Source organism: Myotis yumanensis, unplaced genomic scaffold, assembly GCF_028538775.1.
Source record: "Myotis yumanensis isolate MYYU_CA2020_CCGP unplaced genomic scaffold, mMyoYum1.0.hap1 SCAF_5, whole genome shotgun sequence".
NCBI classification, from domain to species: domain Eukaryota; kingdom Metazoa; phylum Chordata; class Mammalia; order Chiroptera; family Vespertilionidae; genus Myotis; species Myotis yumanensis.
Window position 1 is genome coordinate 75,875,803 of NW_027223756.1, and position 26,072 is coordinate 75,901,874.

General features: G+C 49.8%; 1 protein-coding gene across 4 annotated transcripts; it reads left to right on the forward strand.

Moving 5' to 3' along the window:
- Positions 1-1,420: 1,420 nt before the first annotated feature.
- STMN4 (stathmin 4) lies at positions 1,421-26,072 on the forward strand. 4 transcript variants are annotated; one of them, XM_070415607.1, is made up of 8 exons: positions 1,421-1,518; positions 18,580-18,671; positions 19,903-19,998; positions 20,647-20,727; positions 21,162-21,370; positions 22,421-22,612; positions 23,287-23,340; positions 25,494-26,072. In XM_070415607.1, exons 2-7 carry the CDS (start codon positions 18,659-18,661, stop codon positions 23,305-23,307), a joined length of 612 nt encoding a protein of 203 aa, XP_070271708.1. In that variant the 5' UTR covers positions 1,421-1,518; positions 18,580-18,658; the 3' UTR covers positions 23,308-23,340; positions 25,494-26,072. The 4 variants fall into 4 exon arrangements, with proteins under 4 accessions (XP_070271708.1, XP_070271707.1, XP_070271710.1 ...); XM_070415606.1 differs by lacking the exon at positions 23,287-23,340; XM_070415609.1 differs by lacking the exon at positions 20,647-20,727.

Genomic DNA, 26,072 nt, shown 5'->3' on the forward strand with positions numbered 1-26,072 from the left:
AAATTGATTGTGGTTGAACTGACCCTCCTTGAGGAGGGTGAGGCCACAACATTCTGACACGTGCTTCAGTGTTGGATGAACCTTGAGGACATGATGCTAAATGAGATAAGCCACAAACAAAAGGATGAATCTTGTATGATTTCACTCCATGAGGTAATACATGAGGTAATGAATTTGCTAGACGAGGCAAATTCATTGAGACAAAAGGTAGATTAGAGTTTGGGGGGGGTGTGAAAAGGGCAAATGGGGAGCCACTGTTTAATGGGTACAGAGTTTCCGTTTGGAAAGATAATGTTCTAAGATAGATGGTGGTGATGGTAGCACAGCAGTGTGGATGTACTTAATGCCCCTGAACTGCACACTTAAAATGGTTAAAATAATGAACTTTATGTTATATATATTTTACTACACACACACAGAAATGTGTCCCCACCCCAGCCAAAAGGGGGTGAGGCAGAGCTAGGTGGTGGAGCAGTCCCACCTGCCGTGGGAGTGCGGGATGGAGGGCACGCCCAGGGAGCTTTGACAAGGAGGGGGCTTGCTTCTGGAGCAGGGAGCTTGCCCCACCGCCTGTCTCCCGCCCAGCCTCCTCACCCTGCACCTCCAGCTGCCTGGCTCGGGGTGAGCAGGTTGAGAGGTTACACCTGGGGCTCCCTGCCCCCATTCCCTGAGGGAACTAAAGAAGCTACGGTTGGATGACCCATTGCCTCCCCTCAGGGGTCCGCCTCATTTGGGAGTCCCCCAGGCGGTGATGACCTCAGCTTCAGTCCCGATCGGGAATATCAGGAGGGCTGGCCCGGGCGGTGCGGACCCACCCGCGCTGGTCAAATAGCCACAGCACAGGAGCGGCCAACAGCACAGCGAGGTGGGGAGAGGGAAGCCCTGCTCTCCCGGGACCCCCGTACTGCACCTTCCCCACCCCCATGGTCTGAGGCACCTGCAGCCCCTCCTCGACTTCTGAGTCACTATGCAAACCCACCAGGCCTTCTGACCAAGATGGAAACCCGGCACCAAGCCCTCCGGGAAGCTATTTTTAGGAGTCATCTGTGCTTTCTGACTTCTCTAGATTCCACAGTCTCCCACCCCCAGATCTGAAAGAGCTAAGGATTCTGGAAATCATTCATCAGCCCCCCTCTCCAGGTGCCGGCGCTCGCTGGACCGCTCAGCCTGCAAGCTGTGCCTTCACCCCCACCTTCCCGTACCACTCCCTCTTTCTTTCTTCATCCCCACCCTCACCCCGTTGGTCCCCCCGCTCTACAGGCTGCATGGCAAGCAGGCTATTTGTCTGACATCATCTTCCACTCCCTGGCCTGCTAAGAGTTACTCACTCAGGCAATCCCTGCTCCGCCGCCGGAGGAAACTGTCCAATTGCCAAGCAACCCACTGTTGGCCAATCAGAGAGCTCGGAGGTGATGTCATGGCGAGAGCCGAGCAGTGGTGCTGATGTGGAGAGAAGCCCAGGGTACCACTAATTGAGGGAGTGAGGAAGGGAGCAGCTCGCTTCTAACGGGACTGCAGGTAAGTAGAAATGAAATGCAAATTATGCGAGGCTCTTCGGATAAAAGAAAAAGGAAACCGGCCGCTTCAAAGAGGAGAAGCAGCAAGGGGTCCGGCACCTATTGTGTTGCCTTTTGGTTTCACGCAATTAAACTTTGTCAAATCCCCGGGGGGGGAATTGGGTGAGGGGAAAAGAATGCTCTCCGCAGAGGGGAGAGGGTGGGCTGCCGGCGTCCCTCCCATTCCAGAGCTCAGGGGAGAGAGGGTGGGCGGGAACCGCCTGGGTCAGATGTCCACGGGGAGGGTTTTTTCCTGCATCGAGATGTGTTGGGGCTGGGGAGAAAGGTCTTGCTCAGCGTCTGGCTTCCCTGGGGCGGGCTCTGACCCCAGACCCTTTCGAGCTAGAAGCTGCTCCGTGTTCTTCATTTCTTTTCTCAGCCCCAGCTTGTCTCCTGTCCCTTTCCCTTTGTATCACCCGTTCTTTATCCTCTATCGGCACCAAGTTACTTTTTTCCTCTTGCTTCTAAGGATGCAATGAGATCACCACCTCTTCCCTGCCCCGCCCCGCCCTGAGGTCAACCTGATCCTACCTGGGCAGGGTGGCTGGCTGTGAGGCTGCAACCTGCGAGACCCACAACTGCCACGCCCTGGTCCCTGCCTGTGGCCCAGCCCGTCCACGACTCCTTCAGCCCACCCCCCTCGCCTGCGGCTGAGGCACAGCCCTCTCCTCGTGCGGGACCCGGGGCGTGGATGTCCAGCGGCCGGCTATCCCCACGCGGCGGTGCTGTTTGGGTTTTATTCCTCCCGGGAAGACACGGTCCGGTGTGGAGTCCATTGTCCTGAAAACGGGCAGGTCTCCACAGCCCCTGGTGGGGGCTCAGGCAGCCCGTGTCTGCACATTGGGGCAGGGATACCCCGTGTGTCAAGACCAAGAGAATAGCAGGAGGCTGGCCAGCGGCGGCTGCAGGAGTCCTGCAGGGAGGGGGGGAGGTAGAGAGGGAAGGTGGGGGAATCTGTGTCTCCTGAGGCTGAGGCCCCTGGGGGGGGGGGGGGGGAGGGAGGAAACCCCTCCCACAGGCAGGGAGTCAGGGTGCCGGGGAGTGAGATCATCTGCCAGATGAGGAAGTAATCACAGAGCGGGAGCAGCGAGGAGGCAGAGGCGAGAGGTCTGATCAGCGCAGCTGAGTCTCTCGGAGAGCCCGCTCTAGCCTCTAGGGCAGCGGTTCTCAACCTGTGGGTCGCGACCCCCTGTGGCGGTCGAACGACCCTTTCCCAGGGGTTGCCTAAGACCATCCTGCAGATCAGATATTTACATGACGATTCATAACAGTAGCAACAAACATTACAGTTATGAAGTAGCGACGAAAACAATTTTATGGTTGGCTCACAACATGAGGAACTGTATTTAAAGGGCCAGAAGGTTGAGAACCGCTGCTCTAGGGCCAGCCAACTCCCTTCTCCTCAGCTGCCCCCAGGCCCTCACCTTGCTTTCTGGAACTATCCCTTCCCCTCTCCTGGAAGCCCACTCATCCTCGCCAGCGCCTGCGCACCTGTCCGGGGGTCCCAGCCTTTCTGGGACAGGTTTGCAGTGAGTGAGACTCTTGCATCGCTAGATGGACCCACCATAGAGCATGGTAGGGGGTGAGTTCCCCAGCACGAAAAGCACTCAAGCAGAAATTGGATTTCCACCCAGTAGTGTGGCTATAGAGATTTCTGTGTTGTGTTGGAGACTGGTCTAGATTAATGTTTTTCAAACTGTAGATTGAGACCTATTAGTGGATTGTGAAATTGATTTGTGGATTATAACTGATTTTTTAAAAATAAAATGGGATAAAATTGTGTAAAAATAAGTCAGAACTCATTCTATATAGTAGAATAAATAATGTTACCTATACCATTTGCTAGTTATATATTTTCAATTATATATATATTTATAAATATAAGTAAATATAGATTATATATTTATGCTTGTATTTCAGTTATGTATACATCTATGTGTTCGTCAGTCTATACATATGTGTATGTATCAATGACTATATATATGCACTGACATATATATACATGTATACATATATGCACTGATATATGTATGATATCCTATATAATAAAAGGGTAATATGCAAATTGACCCTTACAGCAGAAGCACTAGGAATGACTGATCACTATGACACACACTGACCACCAGGGGGCAGACGCTCAATGCAGGAGCTGCCCCCTGGTGGTCAGTGTGCTCTCACAGGGGGAGCTCTGCTCAGCCACAAGCCACCTCCTCAGCAGCGCTAAGGATGTCCGACTGCAGCTTAGGCCTGCTCCCCACTGGCAAGTGGACATCCCCCAAGGACTCCCAGGCTGCCAGAGGGATGTGTGACTGCCAGCTTAGCCCCGATCCCCCGGGGAGCGGGCCTAAGCCAGCAGGTGGACATCCCCCGAGGGTTCCCATACTGCGAGAGGGCACAGGCCAGGCTGAGGGACCCCCCCAAGTGCACAAATTTTTGTGCACCAGGCCTCTAGTATATATATATACACACATGTATATATCAGTAGCATGACATATACATACTGGATCATGATATAAATGCAATTCCTTATTATGGATCCCAGTAAGAAAATGGTTTGAGAAACATTGGGCTGAGAGACCTCTAATTTCTTTTTCTAACTATAAGATTGTAAACCTATCAATAACTCTTACTAGACCATAAACTTCTTTTTTAATGTATAAGCATGGTAAAATACACATAATATGAAATTTACCATTTTAATCATTTGCAAGTGTTCAGTTCAGTAGCATTAAGTACATTCACATTGTTGTGCAGCCATCAGCCCAATCATCTTCAGAACTTTTTCATCTTTTCAAACTAAAACTTTGTCCCCATTAAACAATAACTGCCTATTCCCCCCCACCCAACCCCCGCCCATGGCAACCGTCATTCTATATTCTGTCATGTAAGTGGGATCACACAATATTTGTCTTTTTGTGACTGGCTTATTTTGCTTAGCATAATGTCCTCGAGGTCCACGCATGTTGCAGACTGAATTTCTTGCAAGGAGAACTGTCTTATTCATGTGCCCTTATTCCCAGGTACAAAATAAGGGCCCAAAGGTCCAACTAAATCCAAGTATTTTTTAACTGGAAAAAGCTCCATCTTTAGGGAGATACTTTTTTCTAAGGACCCATCAAAGCGAGAGAAATCTTGTGTCCTGAGCAAACTGTTGAGGAGACATACTATTGGCCTTGGAGTAATGGGAGTGTCTTCCGTTTTTGCTTAATATCTAGATTTCATTTGGCTTCATAAAAGAAATCCAAGAGCCCAGCCAGTGTGGCTCAGTGGGTGAGTGTTGACCTATGAACCAGGAGGTCACGGTTCGATTCCCAGTCAGGGCTCATGCCCAGGTTTTGGGCTGGATCCCCAGTAGAGGGTGTACAGGAGGCAGCCAATCAATGATTCCCTCTCATCATTGATGTTTCTATCTCTCTCTCCCTCTCCCTTCCTCTCTGAAATCAATAAAAATATATTAAATTTAAAAAAAAAAGAAATCCAAGAGCCAAGTGGGGTTGGCTGCCTTCTTTCATTCAACCAGGACATTTGAACCACCGTTCTCTCTATGGGACAGAGATGGGATGACTGATAAGATTTAAAATAGAGCAACAAAGCCTGATGAACTGAGATCCAGAGAGAAAGGCAGTGGATCAGAAAAGGAAGGGGGAAGAGAGAGAGAGAGAGAGAGAGAGAGAGAGAGAGAGAGAGAGAGAGATAGTGTCTACATTAACCCAACAATATAGAAAGAAGAGTAAAATTCAGATCTTTTATGTTCTTGATTTTAAATAATTGGATATTTTTTTAAAAATAACGATCATAACCAAAGAAAGGTTTACATTTTTCCTGAACCCCTAAGATGTTCTCCCTGGATATTTTATATTATTTTCAACTTACCTGGAGATTCCCATTTGGAGGCATAGGATTCCCAGATATTTTGAAGTCACGGATGGTTAGAAATGAGACTTTTTTTTTTTGCAGGGGGATGGAAACTATAAAATATGCAAAATGTAATTTTCATAATGCCCTGTAATTTTTATTTTATAATTTTTATAAGAACCAAACTCTCTTCCCTCTCTCTTTCTCTCTCCCTCTCTCTCTCCTTCTCTCTCTCTCTCTCTCTCTCTCTCTCTCTCCTTGGGAAATAAGCATTCATCATGTACAATTCAGTATGCTCATAAAGTGAGAATTTGCTATATTTAGAGATGTGATAGTCTGGAAAAGGTTACTTTTTCTACTTTTCTTTGGGGAGGAATAAAGACCAAAAAATTTTCTTCTGCTGTTTAAAAAAGCATTTTTTGGTTGTTTATTTATTTATTCATTTATTTATTATTATTATTTGCATTTTTAATCCCACTAGAAAGACAGATGTGGGTATATTAACCCCGCCCCATATACCCCTCTCCATCTCCCTGACCAAAACTCACTGGACTTTTTCATCAATTAAAACTGACAGCCAGCCCTAGCCAGTTTGGCTCAGTGGAAAGAGCATCGGCCTACGGACTGAAGGGTCCCAGATTTGATTCTGGTCAAGGGCACATGCCTAGGTTGTGGGCTCAATCCCCAGCGTGGGGCATGCAGGAGGCAGCCAATCAATGATTCTCTTTCATCATTGATGTTTCTATCTCTCTCTCCTTCTCCCTTCCTCTCTGAAATCAATAAAAATAAAAATAAAAATAAACTGACAGCCATGTATCCACCCCCTCAGGGTCCTGCTGTCAGAGGTGGGTGGTGGGAAGCAGGAGGACAGAACAGATCAGAAGGGGCAGAGAGTCTGGGCTGGTTGGCCTAACATATGACAGGGCCCAGGCAACCTGGGAGTTCAGAGAACAAACCAGAGAATGTGAATCAGAAAAAAGATCTGAGCTCAGACACTAGCGTAAAAGGTCCAATGGGGGAGTGTGGGGGGCTGCGGGGGGGCGCGGCAGAATTCCAGTGGGTCATTTAGGTGTCAGTGCCCAGAAATCCAGACCAGGTAGGAAGCAAGGTTCAAATTGAGTACAATAGTGCCCCGCCCGCCCCCCCCCCCCCCCACCTCCCACCTTATCTGCTGTTTTGCTTTCCACGGTTTTAATTACACTTGGTCAGCAGTCATTTGAAAATATTAAATGGAAAATTCCAGAAATAAGCAATTCATAAGTTTTACCTTGCGTGCCATTCTGAGCAGCGTGATGAAATCTCACTCTGCCCCACTCGGTCCTGCCTGGGATGTGGATCATCCCTTTGTCCAGAGTTTCCACGCTGTGTTTGCTCCCCACCCATTAGTCACGTAGTAGCTGTCTCAGTTATCAGGTCGACTGTCATGGTATCACAGTGCTTGTGTTCAAGTAACCCTCATTTTACTTAGTAATGGCCCCAAAGTGCGAGGGTGGTGATGCCGGCAGCAAATATATGTCAAAAGAAGCCATAAAGTGCTTCCTGCAAGTGAAAGGTATGCATGTATAGGGAAAAAAACATAGTGTATATAGTGTTGCTATCTGCAGTTTCAAGCATTAACTGGGGTCTTGGAGCTTCTCCCAATGGTTAAGGGAGGACCAGCGTATGTGGAAACAGGTGAGAGGCTCTGTCTGCTGATCATGCAAACACAACTTGACTATTGGTACTGGGATAGGTGTCTGTCTGTCTTCTGCTCCTACCATCAAACCAGATATGTAAGGACTCGGCAAGTATTCCATGAGTCCCTCCTAGAAAAAAATTACTGTAGGAGTAGTCTTGCTAATTTTTTAGCAAATATTTTTTTTACCAAATTACAGAACTCTAGTACAAAAAGAATATTGATAATGATCATGAAGAAAACATTAGAATTTTGAGTCATTGTCTAATTGTAATCCATCTATATGTATAAAAGCCTAATATGCTAAGTGTCCAACTGATCAGTCGGCTCCTCTGTCAACCAATCGCTATGATGCACATTGACCACCAGGGGGCAGATGCTCTGACTGATAGGTTAGCTTGCTGCTAGGATCCAACCAATGGGGACTGGGTGATACAGGCTGGACATGCCCTAGAGCCCTCCCTTGGTACCTCCCAGGCCGGCCAGCCCCCATAAGCCCAAATGGGACTGAGGGAGACAGCCCCAATTGCCCTGATCTCTGGCCAGGCCAGGGACCCCACCCGTGCACAAATTCGTGCACCAGGCTTCTAGTATGTTTATAAAGCTGAATGCAATTTTCAAATATCTTAAGGCTAGGAAATATGTCTGTTCAATTCATCATTGTATTCCTTCCTAGTACCTCACATAGTGCTTATAGTCAGTTCTCAATAAGTAAATCAGTAGCGGTAATTCATAACTGAAAATCCAGGCCACTCTGACAAAACCATCTCACACCAAGAAAATCATTAGGTACTGTTTTATTCTCAAAGTAGTGAAATGTAGGTATAAATGATATTAACTACAAGATGAACGCAAGATGTAAGACTTACAAAGCATTGGAGATGAATGAAAGAACACAGAAAGCGAGAGTATTACTGCAAAGGATAGGAGTCTCCCTTTAGCATAGCTAATTGCAGGCCTGAACACGGGCTCTGTCACTGCTACTTAATCTTGGGGAAGGCACTGGTTCTCTTGGACCCTCTGTCTCCTCATCTGAAAAAGGTTGGGGGGTAAAAATGCTAGAAATCTCCATGGCTCCTCCCATCTAAGGACTGAGAACTTGACTTCTGAAAATGTTTCCAAGTTCTATTGCCTGCGCTCTTCTCATAGGAAAGTGATTTAATTCATGACACTTGGTAGGTCGTGTGTGCACATTTTAACGGGCTTCCTGAGGCAATGCTTGAGACAAAGAAGAGCGCAATGGTGAGAGTTGTAAGCACTTAGGTCCCCCACAGTTGAGAGGCAGACTTGGGGCAAATGTGCCTCTGTGCACCCTTCGACCACATGCCCTGGCAATCATCCATCTTGCTTCCATTTATGCTTGGCCTTGGATTTGAGGTAGTACCATGGAACTCTACTGGAAACCACATGGCCTTTGGTATGAGAAGGCTTGGGTTCGAATCCCATCTTCATTATTTATTACTTCTATGACTTCTGGGCAGATCAAGTCACCTACCTGAACTGGCTATCTATAGAGTGGGTATAGTAGTATCTATTTCATAGGATTTGGGGAGAATGAGATGATAAAATATACATGCCCAGATTACAGATCATAGGCACAAGAAAAAAACTACAAGGAAATGCCAGTAGCAAAAAGTAGCAAGATGACAGGGATTTTCCTTTCTCTGTCACATAGCTGTTCTGCAATATGATGTCACTATGTTTGTAATTAAAACATTACTTATAAAATGTATATATGCACACATATGCCTATGAAAGTGCCTGGTAAACTGTAAAAATACTACAGAATACGCCTAATGTCGTGACGACAGTAGGATTATACAGGCTTGTTCCCTATGCTGATTCCTCCAAGTGCTCTGACCTCAGGACCTCACACGGTCCTGGGTCACAAAGCCTTGCACTCCGTCCGGCGACACTGAATGGAGGTCTGTGCCCCTGAACTTGGCTTCCGCTACGCTGGTTCTTCTGTATACATTGACTCGAAATAGAAATCGTCCAGCAAGTGCCCTCACTTGGGTTACTTGGAGCTGTCAGTGATCCAGGCTTCATTTGCCTTCTCTGGCTTGCCTCCCAGTGTAAACACAAACCCCAGAGCTCTGTGTTTGCCAACAGGTGACACCTCCCTGATTCCTAGAAGCACGACTGAGGCTGCATTTCTGAGTCTCTTAGCTCCTGGCTGGAGGTGGATCTTGACTGCGGCGCCCACTGTCTCTTCCTCTTGAAGCCACCCGGAGCGGGGTGGTTAGTCCCCCAAAGCCAGTCCATCGCTCGCTATTCTGCTTTGCCCGGTTTCCCTCCGTGTGTCTCACTAGCCCACCTTGGCCTGTGCGCTGACACCCACTCCTGTCCCTTCATAGCGTGTTCTGTGTGACTGCCGGAGAACTGCCCGAGGCCCGCAGAGCATCTGTGAAACTTCCGGAGGCTCCAAATTCCCACCCAGGGAACCTGTCTCACTTTTTATCATCAAAAAACAAACAAATAAACAAAACAAAAAACACTCTGTGGCTATTTTAGAACCTAGCTGAGGGCTTGGCACAGAATTAAATATTCAATAGTAATTGTGGAACGGATGAAAACCACATTCATGAAAAAATTATTATTATTTAACCGAAATAAAATATGCCTGCCCATCCGAGTCTCTGATCAGCATGAAATAACCAGGGTTCCCATACAGAGATGCTATGACTCTGTGACATTTGGGCAGCTTATTTCAGGTAAATATATACTAGTTACTGCCACAGGACTTTTAAAAAGACTGATAATTAGCCCGGTCGTAACAGCCACCTTCCTGTGCTGCTTGTGGTCAGAGGGCCTGGGTCGAAACTCATTGCTTCCAGGCCTTGACTCTGCAGAGTTCCCATACAGCCTCTGAACACGCTTGCCCGGAACCACTCTACTCAAACCATTTAGCTTTGCCTTAGCTTCTTATCCTTCAAAAATAGCCCTCAGGGGAATTGACACATCCTGCTGGCCCTCTCCAGGCATTTCTTGCCGTGACAAATCGCATGCTTGCTCACGCCGGCCTGTGGGCAGTCAGAGGCACCTGAGGAGGTCAGGTGTGCACCCGATCAATGGCCATCTGGCATCTGAGAATTGGTTGCTCTTCTCTGTCAGCGTCTGATCATTGACTGCATTACAGAAAGCCTGGGAGTGTGGGTCACTGTTTCTGGTCATGTAAATAAGTCTGCCTGCTGTGGTGTCCCTTCTGCATTCCCATCTTGGTATTGCTGCTCTGGTGGCCCCCATGTGGGCTGTGCACGCGCATCCTGGTCTGGGGGAGAGAGAGGGGGTCAGTGTGAGGGGGAGGGTACTGGCACTGGAATCCAGAGGCTCGGACTCCGATCTTATCTCTGCCGCCAACTCAGTGTGATCTCGGGATCTTTGGTTCCTGGGGGAAGGGCATTGGCACTTCGGAAGGGACTATTGTTGGTTGTTGCGTGCAATGCAGGACACTTAGCCTACCTGGCCCCTGCCCACTAAATGTCCCCAAGTACCACCCCCCGCCCCCACTCTCGTTTAGTGACCAACAGAAAGTCCCACATGTTTCCTGGGAGTGAAGCTGCCCCCAGTTGAAAACCACTGGCTGGTAATGGCTGGGTCTCGCCATCTCTGACATTCGGATGTTCTAGGGGAGACTGGGGGATCCATGAGATCTCTCATCAGTCAGCAGCTGATTCTAGACCTTCAATTTCAGCCGCCCTCACCCCCAATCAAAACTTACTAGTAGAAAAAATAATAATAAAAAATAAAAATAAAAAACTTACTAGTATTTAAAAAAAACAACAACAACAACTTACTGTTCTGCCCTGGCTGGGTGGCTCAGGTGGTTGGAGCTTCCCATGCACCAAAAGGTTGTGCTCAAACCCGAAACCTAGGTGTGTTTTCAGTCAGGGCACAACCTAGGTTTCAGGTTGGATCCCCCATCAGGGCACATACAGGAGCAACTTATCTGTGTTTCTTTCTTCTCTCTCTCTCTCTCCCTCTCTCTCTCTCTCTCTCTCTCCCCCCCCCCCTCTCCCTCCCCCACCACGCCCCCTTCCTCTCTCTCAAAATCAGTAAACATATCCTCAGGTGAGGACAGAAAATGAAAACTTACTCAGTTTGCATCTTATCTCCTAATGGTCCTGGATCGCTGCTGGTGGGACTATCACTAATAGGAAAAAAATATGTGATGATTTGCTTTTCCATATACAGATTCTTACATGCTGGAGCTGGGGAAAATCTATGGATCAGTTTGCAAACAGTAAAACAGTGCTGGGTGGGTTGCCAACAGTCCAGGGGTTAGCTTGTTCTAGGCAGGTCCTCAACACTTTCTGCCGAGTCTCAGCTTCTAGCCTTCCCCTCTGCATCTTCCCCTAAGATCATGCTGCCAGATGAACCTTTTTTATTTTAGAGAGAGGAGAAGGGGGGCAGAGCGAAAGAGAGAGAGAAAGAGAGGGAGAGAGAGAGGGATTCAAGAGTGAGACATTGACCAGCAGCCTCCTGTACTCCCCCTACAGGAGATTGAGCCCTCAACCTGGGCATGTGCCCTGACTGGGAATCGAACCGGCAAACTTTTGGTGCATGATCCCAATCAATTAAGCCACACCGGCCAGAGCTAGATGAATCTTTTTGCACTAGCAGTATAACCTAAAGGTAGAGCCAGGCTTTAGAATGAAAATCCCAGCTCTGCCCCTTACTTCCTGTAGGATGTGATGCAATTAACTTGACTCTGCTGGGCTTCCATCTCCTCATTATAAAAGAGCCTCAGGGAATAAACTGAGATAGTGCCTGTGATTTTCCTAGTACAAAGCAGGTGCTCAAGAAACGGTAGCCATTATTATTGCTGTTATTACCAGCATCACCATTTCCGCTCCCTTATTCAAAAGATGTCAATGGCTTCCCACCAAATTGAAGATGAAGCACAAACTCTTTCCCTGGTCTGGAGGTCTCTGATCGTCACCTTCCTATTCTAGCAATTGGTCCCAACGCGCCCTGCATGCAGCCCAATGGGCCCCCTCTGACCGCCAAGGAACTCAGGTGCACAGCCATCACACAGTCAAGTTCCAAAGCCCTTCCAAGATTAGAGGCATTGCAGAAACTAAAGTGCATAATAAGCCCATCACACGCTCACCTTTAGCATCTGAAGCTTGAGTCACTCTCACCACCCGCAATGCTGGATCCTCACTGACAGCACAGCGACTGGGCTGCCCAGGGGGGCCCTGCCTCTTGTCTGCGTCCATCAGAAGTGCGTGGGAGCGAGCACTGGGAGGGAGTCAGGAAGCCGCCATCCTGAGCTCTAGCTCTGGTTCTTTGATCAAAAGGGATCCCTTTGATCTTTGCTACCACTGAATGCCTTCAGTTTGCTAGGCTTTCTTAGGGGCTACCCAAGGCCTGGGATTGGCCTCTGCCTTAACAGAAAACATGCAAGGGCTAGAGGTTTGCCTCAGCTGGGGTTTTGCCTTATGATGCTCTGATGTATGATGTCCTCCTAGAATCTCCCACTGATGAGCCTGACCTCATGGCCTCATGCCTGCGCTGGCCTCCATGATCTCAATCTCTGTCCTGCCTCCTGGAATTCCTGGCATTCTGTTCTCTCTGACCTTGGGCGATAACACCCTGACTATCCCCTCTCTGACAGTCCCAGGACAGACCTGCTGGCCCCAGGCCATGACAACATGACCCAAACCACCAAGCCACTTAGCAGATCTCACAGCACGTGAGAAGCTTGTAGGGCCCCGGCCTCAGCCTCGAGGACTAAGGCTGGTTGTGGGCCTTAGAGTTGATTGGACGTGCCCAAAAGAATGGCCTGGGTCCTTGGTGTCTAAGATGAGAGGCCTAAGAACTGCTCTTAAGGGCCTTCGGGCCAAGGGTTAACATCACTAGATCTTCCGAGTGGTGTGCCTTCGTTCTGGGTCCAACCCATCTGACGACCTGCAGTTCTCACAGCCAGGCTGAGTGCTGGGGAGGCTGTGTGACCAGCCCCACCCAACACTGATGCCACAGGTTAATTAAGGGTAAAGTCAGGTTCCCTGCTGTGGCTGCCGCCAGCCAATGGCTTGGGGCCCCTTTGCATTGCTGGGCCCTTCAGAAGAGTCATGCCCTCCTCACTGACCCCTTATCTCCTTTCTCAGAATATTCCATGAGCGCCCTAACTGGTTTGGCTCAGTGGATAGAGCATTGGCCTGCGGACTGAAAGGTCCCAGGTTCGATTCCGGTCAAGGGCATATATCTTGGTTGTGGGCACATCCCCAGTAGGAGGTGTGCGGGAGGCAGCTGATCAATGTTTCTAACTCTCTATCTCTCTCCCTTCCTCTCTGTAAAAAGTCAATAAAACATATTTTTAAAAAAAGAATATTCCATAGGCAGCAACATCTTTTGAGTCTTGAGTGCAATAGAAATGATGTAACTATTGCTACAAAGATTTAAAAGAGCCCCGTGTACCCACTGGCACATGTACACAGATCATCTTGAGGAAAACATCAGACTGTGTAAAAACACTGGTAGTGAGCTAGGGTAAAAGAATGATGGGTTTTGAACCCTAGCTCTGTCACTTACTGGGTACATTCATTTCCTATGGCAACTGGGACAAATGACCCCAAACTTAGTGGCTTCAAAAACGGAAATTCATTCTCTCACAGTTCTGGTGTCCGGAAGTCCACAATCAAGTTGTCAGCAGGGACATACTCCCTCCAAAGATTCCAGTGGCTTTGGCCATTCCCTGGCCTATGGCAGCATCACTCCAACCTCTGCCTCCATCTTTCCATGCTCTTCTTCTCGGTGTGTCTCTCCTTTGTGTGTCTCTTATAAGGACACACCATCAGATTTAGGAGCACCCAGTTAATCTAAAAGGATCTCATCTTGAGATCCTTCACTTAATTAAACTGTAAAGACCCTTTCCAAATAAAGTCACATTTATAACGTGCAGGGCTTATGACTTGGATATGCCTCATTGGAGGACACCATTCAACCCACAACACTGAGTGATCTTAGGAAGTCACAGTCTCTCTGAGCCTCGATTCCCACGTCTACAAGACAGGGGTAGCAATTCCTATGTTACAAGGTTATTATGAAAATTAAAGTGAAAGCATTTATCACATAGTAGATGCCCTATAAATACATATTTTTAACTTAGGCAGATTCCAACCCTGGGAAACTGAGTGCTCTCGCTTACGAAGCCCTTGGCCACGCATACCTCTGCCCATCTGTATCTAGGGTGATTCCTGTTCCCTGCCCTGACCTTCCTTCTCTGCCCCTCTGACCTGTGTTCTCTACCTGGTTCTTCCTGTCCTAAAACTCTGAGCACAGTATCTCCCATCGAAGTAGAGGCAGCACTCATTGCACATTTTAATTAAATCATATCTTTAGGCCGGACTGGCTCTTCCCGAGTCCTCAGCACCATGGAAGAATGAGCAGTTAACTTCCAGTCCTTCCACTGCCCATAAGGAAGAATGGACAAATCAGACGACCTGGATCATAGAACCATCTCTACCCCCAACTGGCTGTGTGACCTTCACCAAAAGTCTGAACTTCTCTGAGCCCCAGATTCTTCGTCTGAAAATGAAGTTGATGATGCCTCTCGTGTCAGCCGAGCCCAACCTCATGCAAAGATCAACTGGGACAATGTGGGTGACAGAAACTGTAACCTGCAAAGTGCTCCACAAATGCGGGGTCTTAATTATCGTTCTCCGCTCACACTGAGGAGCATGGTCCCTGACTCCAGGCACCTGCTCCTGGAGAAAAAGCTCAGCTGAGCCTCCTTCTTTCTCAGGGTGAAGTCGGAGGCCGCTCCCTCTCCTGGCAGGGCTCGCTCACTCTACCAGTTGCCTTCACAATCCGCCGAGTCATGAGCAGAGATGGTGTAGAATGAAGGCTCATGACTCTGGATGTCGCATCCAGGCTCGGAGGCCCGCGCCCTGTTCAGAGACTCGCTGGTACTGTCAGGATCCGCTTGACTCGAGGAGAGAGGCCCATTGTGCTGCACTGGGAGGGGCGTGGCAGGGCCTCTGACTCTGAAGCATAAGGAGACGCTGCAGGAGTAGAGCCCTTCAAGGCCAACTGACCCGGCTTCAAATCTCCATTCTTTTACTTTCTAGCCACATGGACCCTCTGAGCCTCCCTTTCCTCATCGGCAAATGGGGACAATAGTGTCTGCAGGGCCGGTGGGAACCAGAGGCCATGACTCTGAAGCCGGCGTGTGGCACCTGGTAACTACCCTGAGGAAAAGGCCAAGGAACGGAAACTAACATTTATGAAGCACTTCAGTTTGGCTGGATGCTGTACTTACGCTTTTCTCATCTAATTTGTAAAACTCTGAAGCATTAAGATGGGGAAAGCAAAGTTAGACATGTGACGTGACTGGTGACAGGTAGTAAGAGAGCTGAAGTCTGTGTTTGAGTCCTCGCTGGTTGAGCCCTAAAACTGGAGCTGAGCCTAATGCTTCCCGTGGCTTCCCTGCCCATCCCCAGCCAGTACAGACCTGGCTCCCAGATGGAAAACACTTCATTAAGGAAGGAAAGGGGTGCTAAGTGAGTCTCAGGGTCCTTTGTCTTGTGAGGATGTTGGCAGGGAAGCTGTTGGCTCATGCCACCCTCTGGCACAGTGAGCGCTGAGGGTGTCTGTATCAGTCAGGGTTCTCCAGAGAAACAGAACCAATAGGATATATATAGATACATAGAACGAGATTTATTATGAGGGATTGGCTCATGCAATTACGGAGGCCAAGAAGGCCCACGATCAGCCGTCTATAAGCTGGAGGCCCAGGAAAGCTGCTGGTGTGGGTCAGGCCAGTCAGAAGACCTGAGAACCAGGAGCTCCCAAGCCCAAGGGCAGGAGAACATGGAAGTCCCAACTCAAGCAGAGAGAGCAAATTCGCCCTTTCTCCACCTTTTTGTTCTATCCGGCCCTCAATGGGTCGTGTGAGGCCCACCTTCATTGATCAGAGCGATCTTTACTCAGTCTATTGATTCAAATGCTGATTTCTTTCAGAGACATCCTCACAGACATATCCAGAAAGAATGTTTACCAGCTCTGTGGGCATCCGTTAGCCCAGTCAAGTTGACTCAAAAGTTAACCATCACGGTAGCCAAGGAACGAGTGGTCCCCATGATGGCCACGCACTGTTGACTAGTTCTCACTCCACCCAACAGTAGCCTTCAGTGGAGCCCTGTCACCGACTGTCCCCAGACACTCCCCTGTCTACTCCCTCTCCACCTCTCCTGTTTCTCCACCTCTTCCTCCTTCACACTTTCTGGTCAAGCATCAGCCGGCTTGAGGTCACTTGAGACCAAGTTTTCTCACCTCCGCCCTTTATCTGTGCTGTTCCTTGGCAGAATGCCCCCCTGCCACCTCCTGGCCAATTCTGACTTATCATTTAAGACTGTGCTGTGTGCTGCTAACACCAGAGAACCCTATCTGGCTCTCCAGGCCTGGTGCGGAGTATACGGTCCCATCTCTGCTCCCACGGTAATCCCGCACACCGGTTACCACCTCTGTACTACTTTTATTTTTTTTAATCCTCACCAAAGGACATTTTTTCCATTGATATTTAGAGAGAGTGAAAGGGAGGGAGGCCTGGCCGGCGTGGTTCAGTGGTTGAGCGTTGACCTACGAACCATGATATCATGGTTCAATTCCTGGTCAGGGCATATGCCTGGGTTGCAGGCTCGATCCCCAGTGTGGGGCCTGCAGGAGGCAGCTGATCAATGATTCTCTCCCATCATTGATGTTTCTTTCTCTCCCTCTCTCTTCCTCTCTGAAATCAATAAAATATTTTTTTTAAAAAGAAAGAAAGGGAAGGAGGAGGGGGAGAGAAAAACATCAGTGTGAGAGATGCATCAATTAATTGGTTGCCTCTCACACACACCTTGACCAGGGCCCAGGATCGAGCCTGCAACCGAGGTACATGCCCTCGACCGCGAATCGAACCCAACACCCTTCGGTCCACAGGCTGATGCTCTGACCACTGAGGCAAACCATAGGGCCCTGGACTACATTTTGATGTCATTATTCCTTAGTAACGTTTGTTCTTCTCATAGTCTGGGGCTGTCTTAAGTGGGGTTGAGGAGTGCTTAGGACGGTGGTTCCTGGGGGGAGGGAGTGAGAGGGCACCTGGAGAGGTCTTTTGACATCTTCTGTCCAGCTCCCTCTCACCTATATGAGAATGGGTCATTGGGAAGCACCACAGTTATTTTGCCAATCTCTCCAAGGTAATTCTGATTTAGGATTTGTCTCTCACCCTAACCCTTGCTTTGGGCCAAGCCAAAGAGCTGCGCAGGGAGACAGACAAACAACCTTTGATCCATACAGTTTGGGGAAACCCATGTCTGCCTTCTCAGGGGGCTTGAGACTGGGAAACTGCCGGAAGCCGGTTCATCCTTGCTGCTTGACACAGTCGCTGCAGGAAAGAAACATCTGCACAGCATATGTTTCAAGGGACCTGGTGTATATGGCATATTGTTCTTAATATGTTTGCTCTCCTTAGTGCCATGTGTTTTAACCAAGGTCACTTCTCTGAGAAAGGTTGTTTCCCCAGGTGGGGATCTTTCCCTGAGGTTAGGGAGGGGATACAACCCCTTAATTAAGTGTCAGGCAGGTAGTTAAGCTACATAATCTTTCCTCCCTGGAATGGAGATAAGAAACGCCCTAACCTTTGTAATAGAAATTGACAGGATTAAAATCAGCTGGTATAATTTGCAACATCATGGATGGAACTGGAGAGCATTATGCTAAGTGAAACAAGCCAGTCAATGAAGGAAAAATACCACATGATCTCACTCATTCATGGATAATAAAGACCATTACAAACTTTTGAACAATAATAGATACAGAGGCAGAGCTGCCTCAAACTGATTGTCAAACTGCAGTGGGAAGGCCAGAGAGAGTTGGGGGTCAGGAGGGAGGGGAGTAAGAGATCAACCGAAGGACTTGTATGCATGCATATAAGCATAACTAATGGACATAAGACACTGGGGGGTAAGGGAGGGTAGTGGTTTGTCAAGGGCGGGGGGGGGGGGGGGGAAAGGATACTTATGTAATACCCTTTGTAATACTTTAAGAGGAAAATAAAAAAAAAAGAAAAAAAAAAAAAAAAAAAAAAATCAGCTGGTATAAATACGGATGTAACAAGACTATAAACATCAGATCCTCATCAGCTCCTAACCAGAACTCCGACCAGAACTTTGGCTGGAGATCCTGGCTAGAGGTCCTGACTAGGCTGCTGATCAACTGAAGGCTGTCTTCGTGTCATTCCTTCTTCGCCGACTCCGTCCACACCTTTGGGGACCCCTGGACCCGCTGGGATTGGACCCCAGCAGGAAACCAATTCCGAAATCATCTCAGGTGCCTCAAAACTGAACTTTGTAGGGGTTGTGCGGAGGCAGCGGCTGGTGTATGGGAAAGGTTGGTGTGTGGAGAGGGCCTGGAGGTGGGAGCCGATGAGGCGCCTCCTGGGGTTCCCTCCCTGCTTCCTTGTGCAAATAACCTGTCAGTGGTAAAATACTCTCTTTTTCTCAGGTTTGTAACAGCGTCCTGAGCTGGTGACAGACCTACTCTGTGGCTCTCAGTCGGATTGAGCTCTCACCTTCCAGAAAACATGACCCTCGCTGGTAGGTACAAACTTACTTATGTGATGGGGCACCACAGCACAGGTTATTTCTGTACACGCATGTATGTACCTACAGATGCACAGAAGATAAGAGAATTACACCCAGGGTTGCAAAAGGTTATCTCTAGACGGTGGGTGGGATTGCAGCTGAGCTCTTCTTCCTTTTGCTCTTCTGTGTGTGTGCTTTAAAAAGGATTTGCCATGCACATGTATTATTTTTTTAATATATTTTTATTGATTTGGGAGAGGGAGAGAGAGATAGAAATATCAATGATGAGAGAGAATCATTGATTGGCTGCCTCCTGCATGCCCCCCTCTGGGGATTGAGCTCACAACCCAGGCATGTGCTCTTGACTGGAATCAACCTTGGGACCCTTCAGTCTGCAGGCCGATGTTCTATCCGCTGAGCCAAACCATCTAGGGCTATGTGTATTATTTTTAAGTCAATTATGTTTTCAATTTGTAAAAGGAAATGAGGAGGAGAGTGTCCAGGCATCGCGCTGGGCATTAGCTGCGAGAGCCTGAGTGTACCTGAGCTTAAAACAAGGCGGGGAGGGGGGGGGGGCGGGGAAGGGGGGGTGGAGGGCGGGGGAAGGCAGGGAGGCGGGCGTGCCAGGAACACATGCCAGGGGTGGGGGTGGGGTGCGCTATGATTTGTGACCTTCTGGTTTTCAAAACCTCCCAGACACAGAAAGACTGGACAGTGGTAGGGGTACCCCTTGGGCTGTCATGGACATCGGCCCCTCTGGCTGTGACTACTGTACTGGGAAGGTCAGGGACGGTGAGCTTTTTCTCCCACTTCTTTACCTCCCGTGTTTCCAGGAAAACACTGCCTGGAGCATAAGAAATGGAGAATCCTGGGCGCCTGTGGGGAGCTAGAGAGCGTGGTCCAGGATGCCTGGTTGGGTGGGGCTGGTGCGTGGGATCTTTCCCTGAGAGCATTTTCCATTCAGCACTAGGAAGGGGGACGATGTGCTAAGGAAAAGATGGTGTCATCTGCGTGCTCTGGAAGGCTCGGGTTCTAGTAGGTGGGCAGAATCAGGTCCAGTCACACACAGGAGTCCTAAACAGGGCCGCTTGGGGCAAAGGGTGCTGGGTCCCCAGCCAAGGGGTGGGTCTGGGTGCCTCTGCAGAGCTCGGTACCCCCCTCTGCTGGGGCATCCAGACTCCCACAGATGCTGGCCCGGAGACTAGGGGAGGGCGGTCGTCTTCACCTGCGGGTGTTCCCACAGCCTACAAGGAAAAGATGAAGGAGCTCCCGCTGGTGTCTCTCTTCTGCTCCTGTTTCCTGGCCGACCCCCTGAATAAGTCATCCTATAAATATGAAGGTAAGTGAGGGCGACCGCTAGGAAAGTAATGGGTGGAGGGTTCCTGTGGCTCACAGCCATAGTACAGCACCCCCACCCCAGTTTCCTGAACCTCTCCCCCCACGTCACCTTTGCTTTCCCAGGACCAATAGAACCACCACAGCTGACTCCGAGGGTCTAAGCACCATGTGAAGGCAGGCGTGGGGCTGGGCCTGGGGAGTAGGCGGCAGGCGAAGGTCTGACGCAGGCCCTGTGCAGAGTGCTCTTGAGCTCAGCTTTTGTTCATTCACTTAAATGATGCTGTGGAGGGTGCAGAGGTGAAGCAGAGATGATGCCCTCGGGGAAAACCTAGCCTGGAAGAGGAGGCAAGACAGGCTGACATCCTTAGACTCCATAGTTACCAAGCCTCCTCCGGGAAGGGTAGGGAATGCTGGGGGAGAGCCCAGAGGTGGGAAGAGGACTTTTGCCCAAGGAGGTTCTGTGATAGCCATGCTGGCGGGTCCCTGAATGCTGGCAGGGAGCACTGAATGGCCACATCCTGACTGGGGGTGGTCAGAGCACAAGTCACCTCCTAATTTCCTGGGGGTTAAAAGGAAGGGATGGGTTTGGTCTGAAAATGAGAGATGGGGGTGTTTGGGTTACCTGAGAATGTTTTTTTCCGTTGTTTAGGCTGGTGTGGGAGACAGTGTAGGAGAAAAGATCAAAGCCAGCGGAAAGACAGTGCTGACTGGAGAGAAAGAAGAGAGCAGGGTAGGAGGGAGAGGGGGAGAGGTGTCAACAGGCTGAGCCATCAGACTGGTAGTGGGAGGAGGAGTGAAGAAGTGGATGGGTGGTGGGTGATGGGTAAGTGCACACTGTTGGCCACCATAGATGACCATCTGAGCAAGAGCTCAACTATGGGAGGAGCCTTGTGGCAGAAGCAAACACCGTTGCTACAGCCATTGTCAGAAATCACATATCTTGGGACCTTGAACTTGGAGCCTGAGCCCTCACTGTGGCTACCCTCTCCTTAGCCCCATCAGAGCCCATGGAACGTAGGTGCCACGCTGAGGACAGACCCAGAACGTTGGCCACTGGTTTGCCTGGGGCACCCAGGTCTCCCACGGATGTGTGCATGTGTGTGTGCTTTACGGGGGCCCACGCCGTCTTCAGGGGGTGAGCAGCCCCTCTTCTTCTCTCTGCAGCTGACACGGTGGACCTGAACTGGTGTGTGATCTCCGACATGGAAGTCATCGAGCTGAACAAATGCACCTCCGGCCAGTCCTTTGAAGTCATCCTGAAGCCGCCCTCCTTTGATGGGGTGCCCGAGTTCAATGCCTCCCTCCCCAGGCGGCGAGACCCATCGCTGGAAGAGATACAGAAGAAACTAGAAGCAGCTGAAGAGCGAAGGAAGGTAAGTGCTACCCTTGCTCCCTTCCATCTCAGCAGGAGGGGGAAGGAACTGGAGAAGACCTGTGGTGGCTCTGAGCTGGGGTCAGGTCACCACCGACCTACAAATATTTATTTTTTAAAAAAATATATATTTTATTGATTTTTTACAGAGAGGAAGGGAGAGGGATAGAGAGTTAGAAACATCCATGAGAGAGAAACATCCATCAGCTGCCTCCTGCCTACCCCCTTACTGGGGATGTGTCTGCAACCAAGTTACATGCCCTTGACCAGAATCGAACCTGGGACTCTTCAGTCCGCAGGCCAATGCTCTAGCCACTGAGCCAAACTGGTCATGGCCTACAAATATGTAGACAGCACTTCCCATCCCCAGGGCAGAGAATGGGGCGTCATGGAGAGGAACAAGAAGTCAACGTCCCTGGTCTCTAGGAGCTTCCAGTTTGGTTAGGGGGCTCAGGCACAGCATTACCTGCCTCCAAGAGGCGGCCGGACATGCACAGCAACAAGAGTAAGACATGGACGAACAATAAGGATTTAGGAAAAGATGAGACAAGTAAAAAAAGGGGCTCCTTCACTGGGGAGGGGGAGAAGGCCCCCTGGTGTGTCTGCTGTTTCCTATTGATTCTCATGGCCCACCTCCGATGCCAATTTTTGTGTAAGTTTTTCTTCATCTTTCAAACAGGAAATAATCTTCTCCTCCCTTGGATTCCTCTTAGGGCATCTGTCACATGCTGGTTTGGTTTGAGTTATTTATGTATGTTCTCTCTACTAGGCTTTTTTCTTTCCCAAGTTGGTAGATGAGTGCCTGGCACATAGTATATGGTCATTTAGTATTTGTGAATGCCTGAATGAATGGATGGATGGATGAACGAATGAATGAATGATGGCCATGAGGAAAAGAGAACTGAGGGTATGGTGGAGAATCTAGGAAGTAGGCTGGGGACCAGGTTCAGGGAGGCATGTGTTCTGGGTGTGGAGCTTTTAAGTCAGATGATAAAAACATCCCCTGCGTGCTCACCTTCAAGAGTCTCTTTCTCCCTTTGTGCGTCCCTAGTACCAGGAAGCTGAGCTCCTGAAGCACCTCGCCGAGAAACGGGAACACGAGCGGGAGGTGATCCAAAAAGCCATCGAGGAGAACAATAACTTCATCAAGATGGCTAAAGAAAAACTGGCCCAGAAGATGGAATCCAATAAGGAGAACCGGGAGGCCCACCTTGCTGCCATGTTGGAACGGCTGCAAGAGAAGGTAAGCGGCCTTGATCAGAGAGGAGACTCCTAGGACACGGTCTTCCGTCCATGGCAAGTGTCATAGACCTATTCGTCATTTCCGGGAGCAGGCAGTCTCCGGCAGGAATGGGGATATTCCGCTAGGCTGGGTCTAACGAGTTCCGAGGGATGGTTTGGGAAGTCATAGGCAAGAAACATAAGTGGAGCTTTGGAATTCCTTGGAGGACGTGCTGCACAGCTACACAGTGGAACTTTCTCATTGTCTCAGGGAGATTCGAGCTCTTATCATCTAGAGAACGCAAGGGAGGAGGACTAAACAAGCCGCTGTACACGCCTGGCTTTCTCCTTGAATGGACCAATTCAACTCAATGAGAGATGCTGACTGGAGCTCCTGGCTCTAAGCCAGGGGCACGATGACCTGAGCTGCCCATTAAGCAGGAAACATGATTCTTCCCAACTCTATTGATATGGACCGAGGGAGTCAGGAGTCTTTCCAATATGCTGCCTCTTGTCAATAAACCAAATGGTGTCACCTAAATATGAGAAACGTGAGAAGCTGAGGTTGGTCTCCGTGTCAGCAGAATAACAGCCCGTTCTGCTAAGAACACGTTGGCCTCGTTTCCTGAGTCTCAAGGCTGCCCCAGTTTCTCCTGCAGCTCCTGGGAGCGCTCCAGCTCTGTGTTTTATTTCCAGGAGCCGCCTGCTGCGCGGTGACTCCCGGGACCCGATCGGTGGCCTCGTCCCATGGTGAGCAGCGTGGTCCCCACTCCTTCCTGCCTGTCCACCTAGAGCCTCCGGTCCCTCGCAACAGCTACTAGAAAGATCTAGTTTCTACACAGGGGATCTGTCTGTCCCATCGGCCCTGCAGTTGGCCAGCATGTGGCAGCCCCTCTGCTCCTATATTGGTGGGGGCAGCAAGGCCTCCATGATGTACCAGATAGGAGGGAAGTGCTCTTGTCTAATTTCAAACTTCCCCAGTTGTTGAAGGATGGCTAGGAGCAAACTCTCGCAGGAAAAAAAAAAATCTGGGACTGGGATAGGATGAGGCATGGCTCTCGGGCCAAACCGAGAAGAAATGATTGAGGCGTAGAGCATGATATGGTATTTGAAAGACTGTCCGACACTTCTTATTTCATCATACCCCTCTTTCCACAGCCAGTCCATGAGGTAAGCAGGACAGCTCTTACCCTTGTTTTACCAAAGCCTTCGGCAATGCCTGTGTCAGAGGAAACCGTGTCAGAGGAGGTCAAGTGACTTGCCCAGTGGCACACAGCCACTAAGCTGGACGGGAACCCAGTTCGTTGGCTATGCATCCAGGTGGCTCTTTCAATGTTTATTGCAGGGAAACCAGCACCCAGTTGTCCTGCTGGCCTTTTGTCAGAGACAGGGGTTCATTGGAGGCCAAGGAAACGGAGTCCAGAAACCTAGGGTTCTGCCCAGGGAGCTCACCTGGACATGGAGGTAGATTTTGAGAGATTAGGAAGACCCAGACTCCGGGGTAATAGCTTTGGAGGTCGGGTAAGACTCAAAGAAGCAAGACGTTGGAGCAGACATTCGAGTGGGCCTCACTTCTCTGGGATCTTGACCTCTATTCAGCCTTGCCCACTAATGAAGGAAAGGGGTGGGCGTGTGGTTTCTGCCCTGGCTCCGGCCAGGGACGCTTTCAACAATGCCTGTGTCACTATTTGTGTGGGGTCATTGACCACCTGCACCAGACACACCTGGTGCCAAGTTTAACACTACAGGTACGTGGATCATGTCTTAGATCTACTCATGCTGTTTCTCTAGGGATGGTGCCTGAGGACTGCAATTCAGCATTCTATCCAGGTCATGCTGGTACACATAGCAAGGTTGAGAACCACGGCCTTAGATGCACCCCTCCCCATACTTTCCCCAGGACCATGGAAAATTCTAGGGCCTCTGCAGGGACAGATTGGTAATTTAAGATATATCCTAGTGGGCGTGTTCTAGGTTGCTTCTTGATATCTGGGTGTGATGATATCCAGGGTCTGGCAGTGACAATATTTATTGAGCACCCACCATGAGCAAGGTGCCACAGGAGGGATTGGAAAATACAAAAACGAACAGGGCATGCTCCCTGCCCACAAGGAAGTCCCCCAGTAGAGGACCCGGATCTGTGCACAATGAATGAGTTGCAAACGATAAGTCCTAGAGGTAAACACTAAAATCTCAGAATTCTAGCGGAAAAGGAGCCTCCCATGCGTGCCCCTCTCTTTAAAGACCAGAGAGTCAGGCCTGATCAGTGAAGCGAGCTGGTCACGGTCACACAGCTCACAGGCCTCTGAAGGCAGGGCCCATCTTGTGGCTTCATCATGCTGGGAAACAAAAGAGGGTCCTCTTCATACACCTGTAAGAAAGCTCGCCTGTTGGAGCTGGAGAGCGCTTCCAAGAATTCTTCAGTCCATTTAGACTTGAAGAGCCCTCACCTTCCACCCAGGGGCTTAGACAACTCTCCTAAGGAGACAGACAAGAAATGAAAGTGGCAGTCAAGGGGCGAGTAGGGGACACCTGTAATGAGGCCCCTCTGCTCTGCCCGTTCCTTTAGCAGCTACACTGAGCGGCTGCTTCTATTAAGTCAAGTCGCATCTTCAGTGCAAACCCCAGGATGGCCAGGTGAGGGAGGAAGAGGCTGGTGGGCACCGGGGTCATTGTGAAGTGGGCCCCCAGGGAGGTTGGCTCCACCTGGGGCCCCACCTGGGGCCACACCAGCAGACTCACTCACCTGCCTCCTGCCAGTCTCACCTGCCACCTTCTGTCCCTCCTCAGGACTCCTTGAGACCCTGCTCTTCACTTCCGGTGGTGGCCATTCTTGGGGTTCTCTTGTCCCTCCCTTTATCCCCTCAGGGGTAACCTGCCCTTTCCCTTCCCTTCCCTCCCAGGACAAGCACGCGGAAGAGGTGCGGAAAAACAAGGAGCTGAAGGAAGAGGCCTCCAGGTAAAGCCCAGAGGCCAAAGAAGTTTCCAGAACAGCCGGACAGCTCCAGCAGCTCCGCGTTCCCGAGGCAGCCTCGCCCGCCGCTGGCTGCTCTCGCAGCACTGGGGTTTGGGGGGAGGGGGGCGACCAGGGGTGTTCCCTCTGCTTTTGGTGTTTGTACATGTAAAGAATTGATCAGTGAAGCCATCCTATTTGTTTCTGGGGAACAATGATGGGGTGGGAGAGGGGAGAGGAGAGAGGTGGGAAAGGGAGATGGAGAAGATTTCATGGACATTGCAACCCTGCCCACCGCAGACTCAGGTCAAGTCCAGGCACCATGTTGAGAAGTTGAAAACAGAGCAGAAGTCTGAGGGAAGGGCAGAGTCCTGAGTGGGGCAGCGACTGCAGGGTGTGGCCACCTGCAAGGGGGTGGGGGGTCCCAGAGGTGTTGCTTCAGCCCTGCAACAGGTGGGATGAGGTCTGAGTGTGTGTGTGTTAACCATCATCTTTTGATCATCATGACCAATGAAACATTTATTCCCGG

Coding starts and splice junctions, on each gene's coding strand:
- STMN4 (XM_070415606.1), top strand. Junction 20,728..21,161: donor GAGAGAAAGAAGAGAGCAGG/GTAGGAGGGAGA, acceptor TTCTCTCTGCAG/CTGACACGGTGGACCTGAAC. Junction 22,613..25,493: donor TGGAACGGCTGCAAGAGAAG/GTAAGCGGCCTT, acceptor CTTCCCTCCCAG/GACAAGCACGCGGAAGAGGT.